Raw genomic sequence first — 15,698 nt, forward strand, 5'->3', positions numbered from 1 at the left:
TGTAGATATGTGAAAAAAAAAACATTTTAACATGCGACATTTGAAACACCCTATTGACTTTGTTTTGAAATTGGTTTTGACACTAAACCTCGTTATTGGCAAATGTTTGAAAATGGATACTTTATTTAAATATCTGTATTTTGGATATTTTTATTACCAAAATGTTAGTTTTTTTTCCAATATATTGGCCGGTAATAAAGGGTATATTTGAAGGTAATGTTAGTACTAGCTCACACTTTCTTTATTTGAAACAGGTCACAAGCAAGATTAGACCAACCAATTGGATTGTGTACCCACCCCTGATCTTTTAATTGGTAGAATTCAATCTAAACTATTATTAACATCAATCTTATTGTTTCTTTTATGAATAAGATATTAAGATATATATTTCAGCAAAAAAAACACCAAAAATAAAGTTCTTAATTAATTGCTTATTTAGCACTTAATTTCTTAACGATGCACTCATATTGGCCTGTAATGCGTAACAACCGAGCTTATGTAGCCTCACTTATTTTCAATTTTCTAAGAGAATTTGAAAATAATTCCTAATAGGGTGTCATAGAAGTTTTTGATGTTGAGTAATGTTATGTAATGGTTTCCTAAGAAAGTGAATGAAAGTTTGTTAAACTCACCCCTGGATGTGAAAAGTGTAAACAATTCGGCCAAAACTCTATCATATGAAATGAACAAATGTTATAGTTCAAAATAATCATCTTTAGGATGACCAAAAAAATGCACCAGGAGCTCAGAGGAGATGATTTCCATGATCAGTCCACTTCTCAAGATTGACTTTCACAGTGATTACAAGCTTTGTTTCTGCTTAAATTAACCCCTGTAGTAGCATTATTTTTCTACTGTTGTTCTTAAAACTTTTACATACTAATAAACATGTGATTGGCAGTAAGTACTGACAAAACAAAGTAGATAGCTCTTTCCAATAATTTTTGACACCATTTTTACAAAGATCAGTCCATTTTTCAAGATGCTTGTTCAGAGATATTTAACAATGGACCAGTAGACACAGCATGTAAATGCCCTTTGATTTCTATAGTTAACATGGTTAACATGTATAGGCCTATATAATATTTCATTAAATTCCTTATGTTAAATGCTGTCATAATGATTTTTTGAAATGATATTTAAGCTTCATTATAATTTCCAGGGTTTCATGTTAGCAAAAACATAGATTTCGTCATATATATATGGTCAATTCCAGCGAAAGCGGGACAAAATTCTCTCTATGTTAACTTTCCACTTTAAAATGTCATTAATAAAGGAAATCACGTTATTGATGGAGCATATCATGTCACGTCCAATGTGCTCTCTTTGTGCATATAGGCCTTTACTAGCAAGTCATACCAGGGGACAAGTTATGATAGCTTAAATGAATTGGCGTTACCCACGAATTCAAAGATAAAGCACCATATATGTCATTGAATGTCCTTCAATCAAAATGAAATTATTACCGTTAGAAAGACGTTTGCACGATCTCTCATCATATGTAAAACGATTGAATTCCACCAAAGTTTGTGGACTCTAGAGGCCATTAAGTCAATTTGGCTAATAATTTTGTTACCCGCGTATCAAAAATAAAATGATCGTTCTGAAAAATGTTAAGTGAATATGCCATAAATGACTATATCATGAAACGAAGTTTCGTTCTATAATTCTGAGGTCCAAGTGATTATTTTATGCAAATACGTTTTACCCATAAAATTCCATAAAATCAAATTTGACGTTACCCACGTATCAACTGTTACCCACGAGTCCAGCAAATATAATTGCCATAACTTAAATTAAAATTTAATGACTTTGGACACTGAATTTAGTTTGACAAGCGCTTAAAATTGTAAATCGTAAAAATACGTTCACCGCTTTAAAAAGAATCTACGACGGTTTAAACTTTTGTTACCCACGAATCCCGAATAGATGCTAACCTTGAAAAATAAGGAGATTGTTTATTTTAAGTTTAAATCAGCACATATTCAAGCCATGGGTATGCTATAATTTTGACAGTACTTACAGTTTATACACCTAAGAAACGCAAACCCCAAACGGTACTATAGTACTTATAGCTTTACCCACGAATTCGGCGTTACCCACGAATCCAAGGATTTACTGGTAAATTATATGTTTCTTATGCATATTAACATTTTGAAAACATGCGAAATAGGTTCCAAAACAGTCCTGTTTAATAGCGTCCTCTTGAAGGTATACTGAAGCTGCATCATGAAGTTTTGATTGATTATCCTAAATTACCATTTTTTTGGTAAATGCAATTGGTTAGAGAAACGGGAATCATTGAAACACAATGGAGGAATAACCGCATGGTGGTTTCCAACCTTCTGTAATATTTTCTATTTTGCCGCTTACCAATACATACCTTCAAATATGTGTTACCCACGAACATTTTGGTTACCCACGAATCCCTACTTAAATTATAGTTAACAATGTATTGATAGTGTTTTAGTTCATAGGAACTGTCAAACACGAGTTAATAGAATATTGCTGCATGAAAATATGGAATGATTTTACTAAAATAATAATATAAAACTGTTTGCTCTGTCTATTTGAATTTGGCAACTTTATTATTCTCAAAATTTTTATACCCAAAATGCCATAATGATCCATTCTAAATATTCCATGTAGTCTGTATTTTGATTAAAATTCATTTTAGTGCCATTGCAGCCTGAATTATTGACATACGGAAAAGTATTTTTATTTTTATTTAAAAACATTAATAGGAATTGCTATTTTCCAGACGCTGTTACCCACGAATCCATCCGAGATCCTCATCCTGCGACGAGATACAAAATCTAACTTTATATTTATATGAAGCATTTATTCTAATCTTTCGAAATAATACAGTAATGTTAAATGACAGCCACTTTGGAAAGAGTTCGAAGAATTGACACAATCTTAACTGTACACCTGGTTCTTTCTTAAAATTTGTAATAACCAAAATATTTCTGTATAGATATATGTAATAAAATTCTATTTTACGTTCAAAGTCTTCACCGATTTCTAGTGTATATGAGTCACACATAAAATATTGAAAGATATTAAAGAAAGTGAAATTTTATGGCGTACAACAGGTGAAAAATGCTTGAATTCGTGGGTAACATGCATATGCGCATTTAACACTTTATTTGGTCTAGCAAGAAAAGTTATTTTTCAATCCGATGGCACTTCCACCTGATGATTCACTAGACATGATCGTCTCATTTGATAAGTCTAGAATTGAAAAGGAAAACATTTTCAAAATGGCCCCAGAGAAATTTTGGCCCGCTTTGGCTGGAATTGACCATATATAGGTGGAAAAGCTGAAATTGCAGTGTGCATCTTAGTGTATCTGCATACAAGGTCACCCCTGCACAATCACAATAGGCATACACAAACGTATTTGACCATTTCTATTGTGCTTACCTACACACAAGCAGTGTGTGCTATTTCTTGTTACTTCTGGTTGTTACACCTTTGGTATGTCTGCATGATCTTGCTTATGACCAACACTGAATGACCCAAATTAATAAATGATTTTAGAGCTAACTATAGGGCCAACTTTATAATTGAAGACCGAATTAAAAAGACTAGTTTGCGTATGACGTCCAGTCAAACACACCAAAAATGTCGTACTGCGCAGGTCAGCAACCAATCACGCCGCGCTTTTGCCCTAACGTCAGACACATACTACTAGATTCAATGTTTGCACTTGAGCTTGAGTCAGTAATGTTTAACGGATGTTTTATTTGATGTTATAGAGTCATCAGCATAAAACAGTTGGCAATAAACAGAGAACATATTAGTGTACTGCTGGGAACCGAACGATTCCGTTGCTGAATTAGCGAGGTAACATGGAACACTTCGGATGCAAATGTTCCGAGGCAGGAAGAGCATGTTACAAAAGCCCTTACATCCACAAAGGCGAGATATAAAAGAAACTATTAAAATGAATAGGAAGGCTTGAAAATGGTAACAAACTTATTCTTTTAGTGTCTATTCATCAACACTTTATCCAAACCCCAATCGAATGATTTGCACAACTAAAAAACATAATATTTGGGAAGCACTGAAATAAATAAATTAATTTTAAGAAGCAGGTTAACATTGGTTTTTAGTCAAAATCAAAAGCATGCTGTAATGAAGTAGACCTAAGATAATAAATAAATAAATACATTTTGGATTTATAAAGCGCCTTTCTCCAGATCTTAGAGGACTCAAAGCGCTGTAATTTCGCTGCAATGGTGAATCATCACAATCAGATCGCGTCAACTAAGTTGCTGCCGAACGGCGCACACCTATCCGCATTTAGATTGTAACATCCACCAATTATCTGTGCAGCTCCCCAAATTCCATTGGGTGAAGGAAGTTTTGATACCCAAACAACTAATCACCGATTTTTTCGATACAGGAGGAAACCGGAGATCCCGGAGAAAACCTGCGAGAGTGAGCATGGAATCGGGATAAACCAAGTGCACATGACTCCTTGGGCCGCGCCGGGGCTTGAACCCGGGACCTCAGTGGTGCAAAGCGAGGGAATTACCGCTGCGCTAACTCGCCCTCCCTAGATCCGGTGACCAATACATCCCAGTCTTGTTAGTCTTTGTTCCAGCCGCCTTGTTCTCTTTCGTGCCGAAGGAGCACAATCCAGCTTGCAATCGAGACTAGCAATATGTACTTACAATATTTGAACGCCGTATAAACGCACAGTCCACGCAGCATGTATGGAACATCGCACTCTCTCTACTGTCTTTTATTTAGTACGGACGAATCACGTCAAAGATACATGTACAACGTTGGCCCGAAAAATGCATTAACATTTAAAATAATTTACCCCTATTTCATAATTTAGTTCGAACAATATATGCAGCCACATCATCATCAGAGTTTCTAAACAAAGCTCTTCGTTGATTATGTGTGCGATGTGAATTGCGACGCTGATTATTCCCTTTAAATTTGTCCTCTGTCAGTTTACTTGGATTCAGAACTTTTAAATGGTCATCATTTCTTGCCGTCCTTGCGGAACCACACTTGAGTCTCGTTATTGGTGAGGGATCGCATAGTGTTTCATAGTTATTTCTTGTTGGTAGCTCCCGTGTTCTTGCGGAACCACACTTGAGTTTTGGTATTGACAAAATGTCACGTGATATTTCATAATTATCTTCTTGTGGTAGGTCACCTGTTTTTTGATATTTCACGCTAATTGGTAGCGGATCACGAAAAGTGTCTTCTTGTAGTAAGTCAGGTGTTCTTTCGTATTTCAGTTTAGTTGAGCACAAATTCAACATCATCGATGTACGGGGGCGCAAAGTTGTTTCGTAAAAATGATCCGCAAATGGTACTTTGATACTATCTCTTATGCTGTTTCTTATGGAGATAAGTTGGCTGCCTATTGATTTTGGCTTCCTTTTGGGGGGTAAATTGATGGTCAATGATTTTGCCGATTTTAACATTTTCTTCGGTTGGTAGCACGTTCGTCTGCAAAGAATAGAAATTATAAACAAAACTCGTGACTTATTTTTGAATTGTTGTGATAGGCATGAACTGTGTGTAAAATTCGTTCAGCTCTATATCTTAAGTCTAACAACAATAATGAAAATCATAGGGAAAATATAATGATTAGATTGCAGTGAAAATGTGGATGTATATTCCTGGGTCCCATTTGCATTGCATTCACATCAAATATTTCCTGCTTAGATGTCCTGTGCTGATATCGGCAATGGATACATTACTAAACTCCACCAAAATAGAACAACGCAAAATTGAGTTAAGACAGCTTGTCACCCATATTATAGTTAAAGAAATAGCCCATCACCAATGGAATAAAATGCATATTCATATATTTAGACTTAAATTGTGCCGTTGGCAATCTAATATTAGTTCTAGATAATAACTGCATTAAAATGCTTCATATGATCACTTTAGTAGAGATACTAGGTTTGGTTATCAGACTGTATACTGGTATGAAAAACGTTATAATTGTTTTTTAAATCTCCAATACGAAAGGTCAATATTTTCATATGACGGACGGCTTTTCATCCTAGCTACAAACACTTAAGGTACATATCATAAGTTTTATAAAGTTTACTTCGAGGACTGTTAAATGTCAAAAATATCAAAAAATTTTACTTTTAATACCGGGTAATATGCCATAAAATTTGCATAATATCCGAAAATTATTTGATATCAGAAGAACATTCCTCGTATCCAGAATACAATTTCGTGTGCCTGATGTGCTCCCAGGTTCCACAAAACATAATTTGAAAAGGTGGGTGACCGACCTCTTAATATTTAGAAGTTACTGTACCACTAGAAAGATCTTGGTAATCGAACTAAAATTCTAGGCTAGAGCAATATCTGCACTAAAATGCTTCATATGATCACTTTAGGAATTCGGTACTTCGTCTTACCTAATGGTAAATTCCGCTGCTGCAATAAAAGCAGCTGCTAGTAAACAGAAAAATCCAATAGCGACCCAAAGAACAGTTACTGAAAACAAATAACAAGAGGATTATAATTAAAAGTCTCATCGGCAAATGACATTGAATTATGCATTTCCTTTATCTTGACTCAAAAACTGACAGTTAAATTATTCACTTGATTGTTGGGAGTGGCCCTCTTCCTTATTCTTTATCTTCTCATTTCTCTTTCCACATAGGGATCATGCTTATAGGCTTTTTAGCCTGACTTGATCATTTTCTTTTAGCCTGGTCCCATCAGCACCGTAAACAAACAAATGAATAAAAGTTGTTTCCCTATCATTTACATACATCCAAATAATGTATCTTTGTCAGTAAAAAACTTTAACATTATTTACGTTTTGACTTCCTCGGACGCATTATGTGTAAAGGATTCGGCAATAACTTTTATTCTTCAGTTTTATCTTCATTATAGCAATTGCTATGATCGCTATGAATATTGTGGACATTGTGAGTTAAAGCTAATAAGTTGCAATGTTAATGTTATTTCATTAAATTTGAAATTGAAGTTGACAGAGATGTTGCAGATAATTTAGTTCTATTAATATAAAGTATACTTACTGGTAAATCTTGAAGTCTTCTTCTCTTCAAGTTGTGCTAAAGGACAAGAGGAACATAAGTTTGTTATCATATTAAGGACTCGAATTGAATTCTGAATACGAGGAATGTCCTTTTAATATCAAATAATTTAATACAAAAAATATGATACAAATTTTATGACAAATTATTAAAATTTGATATTTTTCAATTTTGTGATATTTATCAGTCCTGGAAGTAAACTTTCTAAATCTAATTATATATACTTGATATCGTATTATTATTATTGACATTCTTTGTATTCAGAATGCAATTCGATATGTCTGAATTGCTCTCATGTTCCACAAGAAATACTGTCCAAACGTTCATACCCCAGCCCTTAAGAAATATATTTTTCATGACATAACTGCATAGCCTTCTAGGTATTCAACCATTCAACAAAAGTTGTAAGGCTTCTTTACAAAATAGATTTCTTTTTCATTTCCACAAAATAACAGTTGTCACTATCAGACTATCAGTTATGTTCCTTTTTTTTTAATTTCGAACTGAACAAACGAGGTACAATTACAACAATAGCAACTAAAGGACTCAATTTAAGAAGTGGCGTGTATGTAACCTCATTTTGAAATCGGCGATACAGTGTGTTAAATTCAGTAAATAAGCATCTAGTCCGCAGGACAGGCTGCTCCTAAAAGTAACATGTCCGGCTTGAAAGTAACCCGTCCATATAGTATGATAATGTGTAATTTTGGTTTGATGTATTGGTGCTCAGGCGGTTATTTAGTGTCTTGTTATCAGTGGACCAAATTTTCAAGCTGGTCAAAATTTCAAAATCGTCTTGCTGACCCGCTATTATAATGAATTGAAAAAGCGGGCAAAAATGGGCAATTTAATGTTGAGATGGGCCAAAATAAGGATAATTATAGCCTAAACACTGACAGTATACCCGATAATTACTTGTCTTGGGTTATTTGCAATGGATTTCGTGTATTACCTAAATGACGGATTACCTTGGCAATGAGGAAAAGGTCCACTCCATCTTGTTTCGTTCATTGAGTCTCCCATGATACACTGTACTTCCGGTGACCCGTAAACCACGTGCTCAGCATCCGGGCATTGCACGTCGCCGACCACATCGCCATAGTAGTAACTGTTTGATTGGTTGTATGGATCAACACATACACCTATATCAACTGTGTGAAACAATTGATGAATTAAGATTTTTGTTAATCATTTTTTATTATTAATTATTATTATTTTTTTACTCCCTGTGCTTGGAACTGGTGGAGGGAGATTTATGAATTAAGACTGTGTTCTGTTTTTAATACATCTAGGCCTATTAAGTAATCTTTACAAAAGGATTGTGCATTTTGCTTATTTTACGTTTGACAACTGAAGGTAATCACTTTTAATTCTAGTGTAAACACATATAGGGTACGTGTCTCTGAAGGAACTGTATCGTCAGAAACTTATTGGTTTGGTATTTTAACGCCACAACTAAACATAACAACATAACTGGCGTGGATGAGAAAAACTCAGCTATCATATACTTTTTGAATTTTGACAGTTATTGACCACACTGTTCTTGAGATATAAGAATTTTACGAAACTCCCTCATTTTCAAACCTATCCACCAATTCAAATATCAATCAATAAAAATTAAAAACAATGATGAACCCAACAAATTCAGTTCCCGAAAATACAGTTCTTTCAGGGACACCCTGTATAAACATTCACACGCAAACAACACTTTATCACATTTTTTGATAGAACTGTATTCATTTTAAAGCAAAGTGGAACACTGATGACGCTAATTATCTACAAATATACAGTTTATAGAATAAAAATTAACACAAAATGGTAGAATAAGATTAAAGATTTAATAAAGAAAAGAAAATCTAAGTTAAAAATAGCTTTAAAAAATACACATTAATGTGATATCTGTTGGTATTGTTCATGTCTAGAATTGAACATTATGTAATGTTTTGTTAGAAACAATAGTAAATGATCACATCAAACAACCAATCCTTACCATCATATACAGAAATGAAATGATACCCTCCACATATTTCATGATCATTTCCTGCACACGGATTTCGACATTTTGAATCTGGAGACCGTTTGATGGAGGTTAGTAAATCTTGCCTTCCACACATACACGTATTCCCGTCATAGAGGGCAGCAAATTTATATGACTGTTTTAGTCTGCAATGTTCTCTGCACATTCGTACAGTCATTTCGTGTGAGTCTGTTGTGTCAAGTAAAGTTTTATCACCTCGCTGGAAATCAGTATAGTAAAAGCATCCGGCATATCCAGGGTCTGAAAAAGGAGTGATGTATACTGTCACGTCAACAATAATGAAGACCTGAGTGCAAGAAGACCGTAAGTCCACATGGCCCCTCAACATGTATACACTAAAGTTACGTTTTAGGGTTTTATAATGTTTAATACATGTTCATGGGTGAAAACGTCATGAAAGGTTGTGAAAGATTTGTGTTGGCTCCTGAACATGCATAAAACATTGTCAAACTATACGAAACTATACACAACTTGAGTGTATACATGTTGAGGGGCCAAGTGGACTTACGGTCTTCTTGAGCTCAGGTCTTCTATTAAATCTGTCTCCAGCAAGAAGTGATTGACACCTGGGGATGTCCTTACCTAGTCTCGGTCCCAGTCGATGTGTGCTTCTTTGTCACTACAAAATTTGTTTAGTGACGGAGGAACACAAAGCGGCTGGGACCGAGACAAGTCTTTACCCAGGGATGTGAGAGTAGATAGTTTATGTTGTCTGTTTTTGTATAAAGCGCATAAGTATTTCAGAAAATGATAATAATTATTTAATAAATTCATTAGCCCCATAAGAGAATACATCTATAAATAGATATTACCTGTTACCTTTTCGGATGAAAAGGCAATTAAAGAATATTCATGATAAAAAAGCAAGATTTTTGGAATTTTAAAGATTCTGTATTTTTATGGCAATAATTCACATATTTTATTTGAACGGTGAACGGTAGAATTTCAGGAAAGGTTACACCACCCTACCCCTATGGAACATACCCCTTTCCTCTTGCCACCATGTGAGATGGTGGCTGCTTATTTTTGGCTAGATTTGCAGCATTTTCGTCAACTTTTGAAAGTCACCTTGAAAAATATAATCGCTACGTCACTGCTATATCTAGAAGAAGGTTCATTCATCATTTTGGCATACAAATCTCAATCTTGTATTGAAAATTGTCGGGATGCAACCAGACGTTGAGGCTATGTTTCATGAAAAATCCCCATCAAAATAGAACAACAAACTAGTGGCAACTGGTGGTCATAGACCACACACCTAGCTGGGGCATGTTGGTGTTTTAGAGGTATCTGACCCTGCAAAATGTTCCAAAAATGTTCCCCTGGTCATGAGGTTTGGCGTCACCGAGTTTGAGTCCCATACCCTTACATACGCCCAGAAGATTTGACCCAGATAACCTTTGATCTGACCCCTGCACAGCGTTCCAAAGTCTTCCCCTGGTCAGTAAGTTTCTTGTCACAAGAGTTTGAGCCCCATATCCCTTACAGATGTCCAGAAAATGCATTTCGAAAATTTGACATCTGCATGACCTTTGACCTGACCCCTGCAAACTGTTCCCCTGTTCATGAGATTTGTTGTCACCGAGTTTGAGTCCCATACTATTTACAGATACCCAGAAAATTAAATTCTAAGATTTGACCCAGATAACCTTTTGATCTGACCCCTGCACAGCGTTCCAAAGTCTTCCCCTAGTCAGTAAGTTTCTTGTCACAAGAGTTTGAGCCCCGTATCCCTTACAGATGTCCAGAAAATGCATTTCGAAAATTTGACCTCTGCATGACCTTTGACCTGACCCCTGTAAAATGTTGCCCTGATCATGAGATTTGTTGTCACTGATTTTGAGCCACACACCCCTTACAGATGTTGAGATAAGGCAATTGTAAGATTTTACCCCCTTAATGACCTTTGACCCCATGTGTAAGTGACGTCATTGTGCTATGTAATATGTGGCAGAAGAAGCATTTTGAAGGTATTTGGTTATATACCGAAAATGCCCCTTTAATGACCTTTGATCCCAATTCTGTTTGCACCCTATGGGCACTGGATATAGCCGATACATATGTGGAAGTTACGTAATTGTAGGGTGTAACATGTAGGAGGAGAAGCATTTTGAAGTTTGTTGCCAGAAGAAGAAGAAGAAGAAAGAAAGAACTAGTGGCAAATGGTGGTCATAGACCACAAACCTAGCTGGGGCATGTTGGTGTTGTGGAGGTATCTGACCCCTACAAAATGTTCCAAAAATGCTCCCCTGGTCATGGGGTTTGTTTTCACCGAGTTTGAGTCCCGTACTCCTAACAGATGTCCAAAAAATTCAATTCTAAGATTTGACCCCAGATGACCTTTGACCTGACCTATGCATGATGTTCCATAATGTTCCCCTGGTCATGAGGTTTGTTGTCACCATGTTTGAGCCCTGTACCTCTTACAGATATCCAGAAAATGAAATTTTACTATTTGACCCCAGATGACCTTTGACATGACCCTTGCACAGTGTTCCAAAATGTTCCCCAGGTCAGTAAGTTTGTTGTTGTGGAGTTTGAGCCCCGTACCCCTAACAGATGTCCAGAAAATGCATTTAGAAAATTTGACCTCTACATGACCTTTGACCTGACCCCTGCAAAATGTTCCCCTGGTCATGAGATTTGTTGTCACTGAGTTTGAGCCCCATACCCCTTGCAGATATCCAGAAAATGAAGTTATAAAGATTTGACCCCAGATAACCTTTGACCTGACCCCTGCAAGTGTTCCAACATGTTCCCCTGATCATTAAGTTTGTTGTCACCAAGTTTGAGCCCTGTACCCTTACAGATGTCCAGGAAATGCGTTTCTAAAATTTGACCTCTGCATGACCTTTGACCTGACCCCGCAAACTGTTCCCTGGTCATGAGATTTATTGTATCGAGTTTGAGCCCCATACTCCTTACAGATGTCCAGATAATGCAATTGTAAGATTTTACCCCTTAATGACCTTTGACCCCAATTCTGTGTGCAAGGTATGGGCACTGGGTAAAGCCGATGCACATGTGTAAATAACGTCATTGTAATATGTAATATGTGGCAGAAGAAGCATTTTGAAGATATTTGGTTATATACCGAAAATGCCCTTTAATGACATTTGATCCCAATTCTGTTTGCACCATATGGGCACTGGATATAGGCGATACATATGTGCAAGTTACGTAATTGTAGGGTGTAACATGTAGGAGGAGAAGCATTTTGAAGTTTGTTGCCAGAAGAAGAAGAAGAAGAAGAAAGAAAGAAGAATCGGAGAGCATTACAGTACCTAGCTGGGGGGGTGTAAACCCCCCAGCTAGGTAAGAATCGGATAGCAAAACAGTACCTAGCTTGGGGGGTTGAAAACCCCCCAGCTAGGTAATGAGTAAATAATATTATTGGTGACAAATTTGGCGCCTGTAATTTCATACCTGCGCAAATCGCCACAGCCTCATTTCTGGCTCCGCAGCTGTACTTATGTCGCTGTGTAGACTTTTCTGTTACACTCGATAGACAGTCTGTCAACCTTTTCTCATCTGAAATGTCAACACATACATCGATCAGTTTGTCTTTGAATTCTTAATGCCTGCTAGTCTTTTAATTCGTAATGTCTGCTACTGTCTTTTTTATAATGAAAGTTTGTTGCCCCATCTTTTTGGACGCCACATGTCAAATACAATAAAGATATTTCGTCTTTTCTATGCAAAAAAAAAAAAGAAAGAAAAGAAAAGTGTCTCCTGTCTGCTTGATTTGAATAAATCAGATTAGCTCCTGTAAGTTTCTTTACAAGGATGGACTTAGTTCAATTCTCGCTATTCGCAATAAGGGCGCCGCCAGCGGATTTGCGATGTAATCGTGATGTATCATGGGAAAATCGTGATGTATCATGGGAAAAGGTCGACATCAAGTCCGCGCAATACGAATATTACCATGCTATTACATAGGAACACGTGACAATATTTTTTAGTTTGTCAATATAACGGTATTACACGCAAATCGATAGAGAAAAATTAATTGTGCACATTTCAAATCACATTATTAAGTATTATTGAGTATCGATTCGCGTGTAACACCTTTATTTTGACAAACTAAAAAATATTGTCACGTGTTCCTATGTAATAGCATGGTAATATTCGTATTGCGCGGACTTGGATGTCGACCTTTTCCCATGATACATCACGATTACATCGCAAACCGCTGGCGGCGCCCTTATTGCGAATAGCGAGAATTCAGAAATCTTTTCAACACTAGATTAAAACATGTTACGTGCATCTCTCCGTGTGCATTGTTTTGCACACTCATTTTTGCAAAAAGAAACAATATACGAGGATTTCAAAAACATAGCTATAATTTCTGAAATTGTTCAAAGCAAATCAAGAACCTTTTAGTCCTAATCAATTTAATCACCTGATAATAAAATAGATGTTTCCAAGGATAAAAGACCTAGAATTCAATTCGTTTCACGGATTCATTAGTGTTTTACTTGATCGGGAAAATCCATTCGAAATGCTTTTTTAGCTCACCATTCTCATACATTTTATGTAGTATTTTTTCCATGTTCATTTTTTCGTTTTAGCTACTTAGGCATTAATTATATTTTCTCCCCTGGAGATAGAAAATTGAATGACTTCCAAAAAGTAATGTGCGTGTTAAATTTTCTATATTTATCTACCAGGTTTATAATATGACATGTTTTTTTTTTTTTTATCTCCAGGCTTCAACATAACATCACCTCAATCATAAAAGGAGATAATTTTAATAAGTTATGGAAACTTTGCATTGAGAGCCTCAAGGGAGCAGACTACGTGCAACAGAGGGAAGCATCTTCCTTCCTCCTGAGAAAAGGGGACTGTTAAGTTATTTCCTGACGTCACTTCAAATCTAAAACAAGGTCAGTTAGGGAACAAACCAAAATGTCGATGACGTCCTAAAACTGTAACTACCTTCGTTTCATAGATGATCCCCTCCCTCCCCGTCTTTAACGAAAGCGAAAGTGGGTGAACCTGTCATCGATGTTTATAAGAGCATAGGAGAAACGTCATCGACATTTTACCCTTTCCGTCAAACCAGTTTCGTTTATAGGACGCCATTAAGCTTTTGGTTTGCCCCCTTAACGCCCCCATGAATGATGGCTGATCAAGTACAAAGTTTGAATAATTATTGTTACATGCATGGATCGAATAACTCAATTTTGTTCTTTGACTCAAAGGCAAAATAATAAACTGCATTCTATTAATTTTATAGGCCTGATAACAAACCTTCTTGCCAATTATTACTCGGCCATGAATGTGCTGGATAATTTAAAAACACAATGATACCAAATTTGTTATTTTTCGAACTTTTTGTCATTAAATGCATTAGAAGTGAGTACTTGAATCCCTTCGTAGAAATTTTTTTCTGCATCAAAATTGCTGTATTTCCTAGTGAAGGTTATGTTGGACACAAAAGTACCGCACATTAATGTGCAACTTATTAGTCTACGTTGAACACTTTAAAATCAACTTAAGGGTCTTTAGTTATGCCCCAACTACGAGGGACTTGATTTTTGAGCCGTTTATAATGCGATAGCTTGTTACACTTACTTCCCAAACAATTAAAACCATTAACAAATGCTTGTCCTTCGGCGTTGCCGTAGCCTCCTCTTTGTTTCATCAACGCCCCGGGGTATCCTAATTCTCTACAGACAACCTGTACCTCATGGAAGCCCCAAGCTGGTGACAATCGGCTTTTCTTTTTGGAATTGTAGCAAACATCGGTCCATTCATTATCGTCGTATTGTATCTGTACCCTGCCAGTATTGGGCTTAGCACCGCCAACAAGCCGAACCTCAAATGAATCTAAAGAAAGACATTGAAATATGTGTAGCACAAAAATGTTAATGATCAACAAGGGAGAGCGTGGCGCAATGGTTAGGGTACTTGCCTTTAGTGCATGAGGTCCCGGGTTCGATTCCCGGCGGTGGCGATTTACTGGGATATTGACTTGGAAAAAACAGTCTGAAATTAATTGGCAACTTCTGTAGATTAAATTCAGACTTCCGCTCTCCCCATGGTTCATTTAGAATTGGTTAAAACGAATCATGAAAGTACTCCGTCCTTCGGAGGGGACGTTAAGCCGTCGGTCTCGTGTACATAGAGCCATACTTGTACATGTATCTCGCAGCCAGTTTCGAAAAGAGTAGGGTGTTAACCCCTGACTGTTCCCAACCCGTCCCGGTGTTCAAATGGACCCCAATGGAAATAAGCTTCAATAGAGGCTTTCTTGGGTTATCCAGGGTTGTCAAAACCCGAACAAATCAAATCAAATCAAACAATCATTTCAAGAAAGTGGGAAACCAAATCAATTTGGACTTGGCATGTTATTTTTTTGAACGGTTCAATGAAAACAAATGCAAGGCTTTTGTTGCGGTTCCAAGTGTTTCCTAAACTGGGTTTGTTTATTTCTGTATATTGTTCTGTTCTTTCATTTGCTTCTTTGTTCGTTCGTGCTTTTCATTTATAGAATACATTGATGGCACTTATATATATAAACATATATACGCATTTATTGCCAGTCTCGAAAATAAGACTAAGAATAATCTGTACGAATTTACAAAGGATTTCGACGG

General features: G+C 36.4%; 1 protein-coding gene across 1 annotated transcript in view; it reads right to left on the reverse strand.

Annotated features, from left to right (window-relative positions):
* Nucleotides 1–3,730: 3,730 nt before the first annotated feature.
* The window catches only part of LOC140168468 (uncharacterized), a 28,427-nt gene continuing 16,459 nt past the window's right edge, over nt 3,731–15,698 (reverse strand). Inside the window, exons 4-10 of the mRNA XM_072191866.1 lie at nt 14,674–14,928; nt 12,523–12,627; nt 9,049–9,336; nt 8,027–8,209; nt 7,041–7,076; nt 6,411–6,489; nt 3,731–5,478 (exon numbers count right to left, since the gene is read on the reverse strand). Of these exons, the coding sequence (XP_072047967.1) occupies nt 4,842–5,478; nt 6,411–6,489; nt 7,041–7,076; nt 8,027–8,209; nt 9,049–9,336; nt 12,523–12,627; nt 14,674–14,928 (1,583 nt within the window). The 3' untranslated portion in view covers nt 3,731–4,841. The remainder of the gene's footprint in view (nt 5,479–6,410; nt 6,490–7,040; nt 7,077–8,026; nt 8,210–9,048; nt 9,337–12,522; nt 12,628–14,673; nt 14,929–15,698) is intronic.

This window comes from Amphiura filiformis, chromosome 13 (genome assembly GCF_039555335.1).
Source record: "Amphiura filiformis chromosome 13, Afil_fr2py, whole genome shotgun sequence".
In the NCBI taxonomy this organism is placed as follows: domain Eukaryota; kingdom Metazoa; phylum Echinodermata; class Ophiuroidea; order Amphilepidida; family Amphiuridae; genus Amphiura; species Amphiura filiformis.